The sequence below is a fragment of the Fukomys damarensis genome, unplaced genomic scaffold, assembly GCF_012274545.1.
Source record: "Fukomys damarensis isolate Sample0158 unplaced genomic scaffold, DMR_v1.0_HiC HiC_scaffold_19, whole genome shotgun sequence".
NCBI classification, from domain to species: domain Eukaryota; kingdom Metazoa; phylum Chordata; class Mammalia; order Rodentia; family Bathyergidae; genus Fukomys; species Fukomys damarensis.
Window position 1 is genome coordinate 7,007,804 of NW_022900931.1, and position 10,582 is coordinate 7,018,385.

The window sequence follows — 10,582 nt, forward strand, 5'->3', positions numbered from 1 at the left end:
AAAAAAAAAAAAAAAAAAAAAAAAAAATCAAGCAACAAACAAACAAAAAACCCCAACTTGGAAGGACTGGTGATTTTGCTTAGTGGAAGACTGCTTTCCTAGTGTGTATAAAGACCATAATCACTAATTCCAAAATGAAACAGAGGCCCAGGGATTTAGGTCCCAAGTTTGATCCCCAGTACCAAAAAAAAAAAAGAGAGAGAGAGAGAAACAAAGGATATTATTATATTTGTTGCAGACCTAAAAAGTCTGTGATATTCTTAAGAATATCACAAACTCCACATACATAAAATTTAGCAACTCAGACCATGTAGACTACTTATTAAAAATCACTAATTACCATATCTCACCTGATAGGAAGTAAAAAATTTGAATAGCCAGGAATTTAGCTCAGTGGTGCTGCCGCCTGCAGACCCGAATTCAATCCCTGGTACAAAAAAAAAAAAAAAAAAGGAAAGAAAATAAATTGAATTTATAATTTTTAAACTTCCAAAAAGGAGATCTCCACGTTGATATCATTTCACTGGAGAATTCTACCAAATGGTGAAAGAATAATAGCAATTGCATATATAGTTTCTTCTAGTAAACAGAAGAGCACTTTCCAACTTATTTTATGAAGTTATTTTTACTTTTGTAACAAAACCAGACAAGCTGGGGGAGGTGGTGCACGCTGGTAATCCCAGAATTCAGGAAGCTGAGGCAGGTGGATTGCTGGGAGCACAGGCTACACAGTGAGTTCAAGGCCAACTTGAAGTATGTAGCAAGACCCTGCCTCCAAAAAACTCCCAAAGACAGTACACAAAAGGAAACCTGCGGACCAATAACTCACATGAATACAGACACAAAGCCCTTAGCAGGGCCCAGGGCATTTTGTGTATCACCGGTGGTGTTTTTCAGGATGCATAAATCCCAGGTTAAATTCCCAGTACCCCCGCCCCGCACACACCCTTAGCAAAATACTAGAAAATGAAATCTAGCAATATATAGAAATAATTATTCATCATGACTAAGTATAGTTTATTTTAGGGATACAAGGCTGGCTTAATATTTCATTTTATTTTTGTGATACTAGGGATTGAACTCTGGGCCTTTGCACTGGGCTACATCCCCAGCCTTTTTTTGTATGTGTGACCACTGGTTATTTATTTGTATTTGTATTTATTTATACATTCAGATTTACACAAAGAATTCAAGACTGCAGACTGCATAATTTACTTTTTTTTGGGGGGGCGCTTTTTGAGACAGTGTCTCACTATGTAGTTGAGACTGACCTGGAACTCACTGTGTAGCCCAGGTTGGTCTCGAACAGCAATCCTCCGGCCTCAGCCTCCTGAGTGCTGGGATTACAGGTGTGTGCCACCATGCCTGGCCATAATTTACATTTTAAATGACAGAATAACAATAAAATAACAAGGCAGAACTTTATAAATTTTTATTTGCTTATTTATTGGTTTTTTGAGACAGGGTCTCACTATGTAGTTCAGCCTGGTTAAACTCACTACATATCTTAGGCTGGCCTCGAACACATGGCAATCCTCCTGCCTCAGCCTTCTGAGTGGTGGGATGGCAGTCATGCATCACCATGCCTGACTTTTTTTTTTTTTTTTTTTAGACAGGGTCTTACTATGTGGCCCAGTCAGGCCTGGAACTCCCAGCCATCCTCCTGCCTCAGCCTCCTGAGTACTGGGATTACAGCAGTGCACCACCACACCTGGCTGGATTCATATGCACCGGTACTCCAACTCAGTAATTTGAGAGCTTCAGTTCTGCCTTAATAGCAACTTGGATTTTCCTCTTTAGAGAAGGCTGTGACTAGATACAGTGACCCTTGTTAGGAACTTAAAATTTCAGAAGCAGCTGTGCTTAAGGGCCTGCCCTGGTCGTCATCTTTTGCTCCTTTTCATCTCAGTGTGAGCAATACTTTTGGGTTTCCATTACATGTTTCTTCTTGTTAGCTTGCTCATTCTGCTCCTGATCTCACAGGTGAACATACTGGCTATTTCCTGATTCCTAAACCTCTGACCAGTGAGTGCTTTCCTTTTATATCACAGCCCTTTTTTGAGACGGGGTAAGGCTAGATTGCAAGGCTGAGCTAGAACTCCAAATCCTCTTACCTCAGCCTCCCAGAGTACTGGGATTACGGGCATGCACCACCAGTCAGGTGGTTCATTATTTTAAAACCAAGCCAGGCATGGTGGTGCATGCCCGTAATCCCAGAACTGGGGAGGCTGAGGCAGGAGGACAGCTGCAAATTCAGGGCCAAGCATCTGAGCGTGGCTGCTGCCAACCCCTGAGACCCTCCAGCCTGGCTACATAGTTAGTTCAAGGCCAGCCTGAATTGCAGTGAGACCCTATCTCAAAAAATCCAAATAAATATAATCCCCCTTGTACTGTTAACTTAAATGTAAATATAAAAGTATAAACTTTTAGAATGAAACAGGAGAACATTTGCAAGATCTAGGGCCAGAGTCTTAGACTTCATTTTTCTTTCTTTCTTTTTTTTTTGGTGGCAGGGCCTCCCTATGTACTTCAGACTGGCCTTCAACTTACTATGTGGCCAGGGCTGGCCTCAAACTCCCAGTAATCCTCCTGCCTCAGCCTTCCAAGTGCTAAGATTACAGGTGTGCACGACCAGGCCCAACTCTCTTTCTCTCTTTGTGTTATTTCTTATAATTGCATGTAGAACTTAAAATCATCTCAAAATAATATTAAAAGAATGTGTGAGGCATTTTAAGATACAAATCCCAGTGAACAAGGTATGTTCTGTCTTCAGGTAGCTCAGTCAGACTAATGAGGAGCTGGGCATTGCTGGCTGGCTGGATATATGGATGGGTGGGTGGATGTGTGGATTTTCATGGTTGCGGATGGAACCCAGGACCTCAGGCATCCTAGGCAAGCTCTACCACTGAGCTGCACGCCCAGGCCTTGCATTGCTTAAGGTACACACCGTTTGAGCTGGGAGTGGTGGCTTATGCTTGTAATATACCAACAGTGAAGAGTCTGAGGCAGGAGGATCACAGCAAATTTGAGACCACCCTGGGTTACCTAGTGAGTTAAAAAACCAGCCTGGAGCCAGGCATCGTGGTGCAGGAGGATCTCCACGGTGGGAGGCTAGCCTGAACTACACAGTGAAACCTTGTCTCAAAAAAAAGGAAGGAGTCAAGAACACAGAAAGAATTAAGGGCTGAGTCCGGCATGGCTTACAGGAAGTTCGAGGCCAGCCTGAACTACCTGGCCAGCTCCTGAAATGAAGTCAATTAATCAATCAAGAAACAAGGAAACCTCTCAGGCTGGCCCCTCAGGCAGTGGCATTCTATATAAACGGAGAGGGACTTAGGGATCTAAACTGCAGACGACGAAGGCGTGGAGGTGGGAGTCGGAGCTGGGTCAGAGGCTCCTGGGTGCGAACCGGCCCACCTGACGGGGCTGCGGAGCAGCGCGGAGCGGAGCCCAGACCTGGCTGCAGACTCGATCCGCCGCAAGGCCCGGCGCCGGCCGCGGGGACCATTTCTCGGGTTGGCTCGTGTGCAGATGTCAAAAGCGGGCGTCCTCCCTCGCCAGCCCTGGGTCTCATCCGCAGCACCATGAAACGAAAGATTAAGAAAGAATAAGAAAAAGCGCCCTGCAATGAGTGGTATCATTACGTATGTCTACGATGTATCAATAAATGTTTTGCTACTAAAAAGTGTCCTGAAGTGTGCATACTTTACACCTAGGGTCCCGTGCCCGCCTTTTGAGGAAAGGCCCCACTAAATTGCCCAGGATCGCCTCAAACTTGGGATCCTCCTCCTGCTCCAGTCTCCCGAGCAGCTGGGGTTACAAGGGCTCACCACTGTGTCCTGCTAATTCCTCTTTAAAGCTGAGTAATATTCCATTGTGTGTATCTGCCAACTGTTACTCCATCCACTGGGGGAATTTGTGTTGCCCCTACGTTAAGCTGCGAAATGCTAATGTTGAGCATGGGCATAAACGATTGTCTGCTCCCGGTTCCTTTGGATGCACACCCAGAACTGAACTGTGGGGTGCAGTGGTCACTGGTTTAGGGTTTTCAGGGTGTGGCATAGTTACAAAGGTCTTTGCTGGCCTTCTCCAGATCCTGCAGCTGGGCTGAGCCTGCTCTATTTCATGCAGTGTCGCACTATGATCCCTGATGTGGGGCAGAATCACTCAGGAGTGATGTATACTCCACCGCCCAGACACAGGCAGCCCAGGATCCATCCAAATTTGAAATTTTATCTTTTAATTTTTTGGTACTGGGGATCGAACTCAGTACCTTGCACTTTCCAAGCAGGTGGCAGAATCACTGAGCTAAATCCCTGAAGTTTTGAGACTTCAATCCAGAGATACAGAAGCATAAGGGCCATCAGGCAACAAGATCTAAAGTTTTCAATATGAATTGAAAGATTTTCTTGAGACAGGATCTCATTGGGAAGCTCAGGCTAGGTTTGAGCTCACACTGTAGCCCAGCCTGGCTTTGAATTTGCAATCTTCCTGTCCTAGCCTCCTGAGTGCTGGAGTTGTAGGTGTGCACCACCACGTCTGGCTAAAACAAATGTGTGTGGTGAGGAGTGGCCTAGGGCCTTCACACTGAGCTGTATCACCCAGACACACACACACACGCTTTAAATTTATTTATTGGTTTTTTGAGACAGGGTCTAACTATGTAATTCAGGTTGACCTTGAACTTGAAGAAATCCTCTCACCTCAGCCTCCCTAGTGCTGGGATTACAGGCATGGGTCACTACGCCCAGCAAGTCCATTTTTGAATGGTCATAAAAATGGTTTTAAATTTTTTGTCACTCACTTGTGCAGCTTTCCTGTAAATAATTATAAAGACTCTGAAGACTATAGTTTTAAGTTTTTTGTCACTCATTTGTACAATTTTCCTGTAAATGATTATGAAAACTCTGAAGACTATCACTAGCTTAGATCAGCAACTGTATGCTGGTGTTAGCCTGATTAAAAAAGCCATGTTTCCAGAAGTTAATACTTTTTTGGGGAGACAGGTCATACAAACTTAAAAATTTCTGTAAATTCTGTAATTTTTTTAGGGAGGGTGATACTGGGTACTGAGTCCAGGTCCGTTACCAAGTCTATCCCCAGCTGAGCCTCAGAATTTAAAAATGGTTGCTAGTAGGGAGAGATGGCTTCATTATAGGACTTATTGAGGAGGTTCGCATATTTACTTTTTTTTTGGTACCGGGGATGGAATGCGGGCCCTTGTGCTTGCAAGGCAGGCAGCAGAACCACTAAGCCAAATCCCCGGCCCAGTTCACATATTTACATTTTGCAAATTGACCTCACTTCCTCACAAAAGTCATCCCTGAAACATTTGTGGCAACACAACGTTATGGTCTATAGTCCTGAGGGCTCCTGGGGCTGTCTGGAGACCTCTGGGTCAGTTTTGTGGAGAATGAATCTTTCAAGGGTGGATCAATTCCATCTGTTTTTCTATGACTTATCAGATCACGTCAAGTTCACTGTCGTGATTTTGTGACACCAGTTAACGAACACTTTGTAAAATATTTTGCAAAGCAAAAGGTTCTCACATTTAAAGCTATGAACTCTAGATTCTAATACAACACACACACACACACACACACACACACACACCATTTCTATATTGTTTTATAGTATATTTTTATTTTATGGTATATTTTTAAAAAACAGAAAGTAACAAATGCTTTTTCCTTGTTGAGGAGTGACATCTATTTTCCATGAACAGGGCCTTAAAAAGTAACAGCATTTTGTCCAGATTGAACTTAGAGAATTGCACGTAAGTCACAGAGAGCTTCAAGTGATGCTAACGAAGGGCAGCTTCCCCAGATCCCTGTGGGACACACCCAAGAGGCTTGAGTCCAAGGGGACCCCTGACCTGAAGAGTCCTGAGGCTTCTCAGGGATGAGGAGGAGACAGGTAGCGAGAGCCTGAGCTAGGGCTGTGCTCAGGGATTCTGCAGCAGCACCGAGTATGATGACATTGCTGCCTTCTTGTTACTCCAGGAACACCAGGAATCGTTTGCTTAAAGAATATTCACCCATGGGCTAGGGATGTAGCTCAGTGGTGCTACGCCTGCCTGGCAAGCTCAAAGTTCTAAATTCTATCTCTGGTTCTGGTTCCAGAATATTTATCCAGGCTGAAAACCTCTTTATCCTCTTGTTCTGGGCTATGGATCCTACCTCAGGAAATCAAAGTGAACATTAACCACGTTGTAACAGTGCTTCCATGCAGGGTCCTTCCTGGGCCCTTGGTGTCCATCTCATGCACTCAGATCACACTGGTATCTACCGTGCGCTAGCTGAGTGGGGCAGGAGGGCTGCAGCACACATCCAGCTGTCTTATTAGCAGCAGTCACCACAAACACTGGTACAAGGTGCCCAGGGGTCATGGGTGGCCTGGGGCAGCCCGGCTAAGCATCACTTGTGACCACTGTGGGCATGGGAGAGGGAGCAGCACCGTGCATCACACTACAGTTTCTGTAGCAAAGGCAAGGAAGGTGTTCAGCACAGATGTCTGGAAAATAGAACAACACTGATTTTCTCTGCTTTGAGGAGATACATTGTCTCTATCTGGAAATTTGTTTTATGGATCTTAATTTCAAGACAGAATGACTATGACAAGGCTTTTCCCTTCAGGACCTTACAAAAATAAATGAGGGGGCCAGGTGTGGTGGCACATGGCTGTAATCCCAGCACACGGGAGGCTGAGGCAAGAGGATCACTGTGAGTTGGAGACCAGCATGGGCTACATAGTGAGCTCCAGGACAGTCTGAACTGCATAGTGAGATCCTGTCTCAAAAACAAACAAACAAACAAACAAACAAAACGAGGGGCCTGGGATGCAGTTCCATGGCAGAGCATTTGCCTGGGTGTGACACCCACTAGGGAGAGCCAGGGAGAGAGACCCACATATATTCTGAAAGAAGATGCACATAAAATATATACATTTTGCAGGGGGCGTGTGGGACAGTCTCACTGTGTACTTCAGGATGGCCTTGAACTCACCACAATCCTCCTGCCTCAGGCCTCTTGAGTGCTGGGATTACAGGCGTATGTCACCACACCCAGGCTACTCTCTGGCTTTTAACAGGGTCATTGCCTTTGGCGGTGCAGTAGCTTCTAGGGTGAGCTCTGAGGGCTGATAAATTAAGAACCTATGAAAGAGGGCCGGGGATTTAGCTCAGTGGTGCAAAAAAAGAACCTATGGAAGAGCTAGAGGCCATGTCACCCACTGTTGTCCCAGCTACCTGGGAGGCTCAAGTAGGAGGATCACTCGAGCGTACGAGTTTGAGAACACCCTGGGCAACATGTTGAGACCTCCATCTCCAAAGAAAAAACCTGAACCTATGAAGCAAGTGTGTTTGCCTGGGAAAGGAATCATCTTTAAACTGAAGAGAATAAGACAGCTAGAGATCTGGATCTCAGGTGGACACATACGTACTTCGCTTTCTCTTCTATTTTCTTCCTTATGAAGAAGTTAAATACTTCAAGCCCCGGCAACCAAGTGGCATGAAAGGCTCAAAACTATTTTGTTCAAGACTTGTTGCTGGAATCAGGTCTGCGGCTGAAGGGAGACCCCAAGGGCTCCTGAGGCTCTGGAAGAGGAAGGCAGGAGCTAGGAAAGGTAGGTATGGCCCCTCTCAAATCACTGACAAGTAGCCCTCTGCACAGGCAGACCTGGTGACTAGCTCAGAATTCAGGCAGCATGCAAATATCTAAATGTTATCAGGTGGACCTCAATGAAAATGTAAGAGGGGAAGGGAACAAAGAGGAAAGAGAGTTTTCTGTATGTTTAACTGTATTCACTGGAATGCATGGACATATATAGCAAGACCTTAAATTATGTTTAACAATTTAAACTATAAGGGCTGGGGATTTAGCTCAGTGGCACCACACCTGCCTCGCAACCACAAGGTCCTGAGTTCAAGCCCTGGTCTGCAAAACAAACAAACAAACAAACAAAACTATAGAATTAATGTTACTAAAGCTGTAGTAACAAACCATTCCAAAATCCATTTTTCCAGATTTCCATCTACTTAGAAAAGCCCGTACACACGATTTTGCACATCCACACATCCCTGGCCTTGCAAGCGAAGAGACAGAGACCCATGGAGAGGCTCAGGATATGCTCACGTCGCCAGGACCCTGTCCTGATCCCAAGAAGCGTGTGGGCCGAAGTGGGGTCAGGGTGCCCTGTTGCAGATCTGCTCGATGTCCTTCAGATCTCTGGGACACTCTGCAGAGAGGATGAGAGTCGAGTGCTGTGTCACTACTACGTCGTCCTCAATTCGCACCCCGAGACCCCGAAACTTCTCTGGAGCGTCGCTGTCATCTTCCGGGACATAAATGCCTGAGAAGTAGAGAGAAGAGCGCAGTGTTCCACAGGGACAGTGACTGCAGCTGTGGGGCCAGCTGGCCTGACCTGAACGGTCAGTAACGTTGGCTGTCACTGCTAGAATTATTCTTACAGTTAAAGTTTTGAGTACTAGGCTGTAGGTTCCATATGACTATGATAATGTTGATTGTGATCCTCTCACTTCTCATGGCTCAAGGAGGCCACTAAAGTTACTTAATTTATGAATATGTCTAGATTTATGAGTATGCCTACATATGCTAGGCCAGCAGATTATGTAAGTGTATCTGTCCTCTGCCCTAATGGTCCCCTGGAGAAAGATAATTTGTAAGAATAAAGATAAAATGGCCAGGCATGGTGCCCCATGCCTGTGATTCCAGCACTTGGAAGGGTGAGACAGAAGGGTGGCCAGGAGTTTAAGGCCAGCCTGGGTTACACAGTGAATTCACGGTTAACATGAACGACATGGCAAGACCTTCTCTCAAACAACCACAAGTAATAACAACAAACGCTAAACTAAAGATAAACTGTATTTAAACACTTAAGATATTATTAACCTTAACAAACAGAAGCTCCGGAAATAGTCATTATAAAGGATTTTTTTCCCTCAAATAAGCTAAAACTTCAAGATGTACGTGATATGAGAAAAACAGAAAGACATTAACCTTTAATGTACATTTGGAAAAACCTAGGTGCCTCAGCTACTCTGCTCCTGAAGTCAGTGAGACTCTGGTCTTTTCACCATGAGGAAATTGCACACTTTTTCCACCCCCTTCACAGATACTCCTCGGTGACAGAAAAGAGCAGTAACTGAAAGCATAAGCACAATCTGAGGGGGCGTCCGAGGGGTGGACTGAACTAGCTGGACTGAACGACATCTAAAGCCACAGAGGGCAAAAAATGATTGGGTTCGGATCTACTTCCCAGATATAACTGACCTAAATGAGAGATGAAAACATTTGCAACATGATGGAAACAGCACCAGTGTTGAAGACATCGGAGTGTGAGAGAAGGGCGTGGGCGGTAAGGAGCGGGTCATGCTGTGCCACCCAGTGCAGAGACAGGGGCTGCGATGGCGGATGGGGGATAGAGTCTGTGTGTCTCTGCCTGCACCTGCCAGGCCGTGGCAGCCTCAGCCTCAGCCACTACTGCTCATGGCCTGGCAAAGGCAGGATTCAAGATTTATTTCTTAATATCTACTTATAGAAAGTATTCACCATCTGTTGTTTATTGGAGAAGTCAAATTAAACAAATTGTGTGATGTTAAATAAGGAAGCTAAAGATAAATCTTTAGTCACCTTCTATACTGGTGGTGTCTCTTCTAGTTTAATTATGTTGGTTGCTTCAGGTTAAAATACACAGTGTGAACCTCACAATATCATGTGTCCCGAAAGTCGGAGCTGCGAACCATCTCCTCACCTGGCTCAATGGTGATCACCATTCCAGGCTGCAGTGGAAGGGAGCGAGACATGTCTGGGGTGTCGTGGACATCCATCCCAAGATAATGGCCCACGTGGTGAGGGCAGTATTTCCTAGCAGCCTGGAAAAGATGTTATGGGTTAGATGGAAAATGCCCCCGAAAGTCTCGTGTGTTCAGAGGTGAGGCTTTTGGAAGGTGACTGGATCACCTGTGATTCACCCACTGATGCGCTCCTGGTTGAATGTGCTGTTGGAAGGTAGGGTCTGGCTGAGGAGGTAGGTTACTAGAAGCATAACATGGAGGGTGCATTCTTATTCCTGGCTCCTCCCTTCTCCCTCAGCTTCCTGAGGGTCATGTGATGAGGAACTTTCTTCCACTACACTGTTTCTGCCTGGGAGCCAGCAACCATGGACTGAACCCGTTAAAACTGTGAGCCAAATAAACCTCTTCTCCTTTTAAGGCGTGAGTATCTGTGTTTGACAGTATAATTCTAATTGTCAGGAACTGTTTTTTCTGGTACTGGGGATCGAACTCGGGTCCTTGCATTTGTGAAGCAGGCACCGGAACCGCTGAGCTAAATCCCTAGTCCTAAAGTGTGAGCATCTGGTATTTTGACCTAGCAATAGGAAAGATACAGATACAGATAATCGCCACAGTATTAGAGCAATGACCTAAGGGAAAGTGACATATATAAATCAGTGTGATATGTATTAACACACCTTGATGGTTCTGCCACTTAAATTTATTTTGTCCTTGGGCTATTTCTTCTTCTTCTTCTTCTTCTTTTTTTTTTTTTTTTTTTTTTTTTTT

The 10,582-nt window shown here is 45.1% G+C and overlaps 1 protein-coding gene across 3 annotated transcripts in view; it reads right to left on the reverse strand.

The window, feature by feature from the left end:
- Window positions 1–7,237: 7,237 nt before the first annotated feature.
- The window catches only part of Xpnpep3 (X-prolyl aminopeptidase 3), a 62,676-nt gene continuing 59,331 nt past the window's right edge, over window positions 7,238–10,582 (reverse strand). For all 3 annotated transcript variants that reach the window (XM_010612323.2, XM_010612334.1, XM_010612342.1), the window contains exons 9-10: window positions 9,772–9,892; window positions 7,238–8,349 (exon numbers count right to left, since the gene is read on the reverse strand). In XM_010612323.2, the coding sequence (XP_010610625.1) occupies window positions 8,183–8,349; window positions 9,772–9,892 (288 nt within the window). In that variant the 3' untranslated portion in view covers window positions 7,238–8,182. The remainder of the gene's footprint in view (window positions 8,350–9,771; window positions 9,893–10,582) is intronic.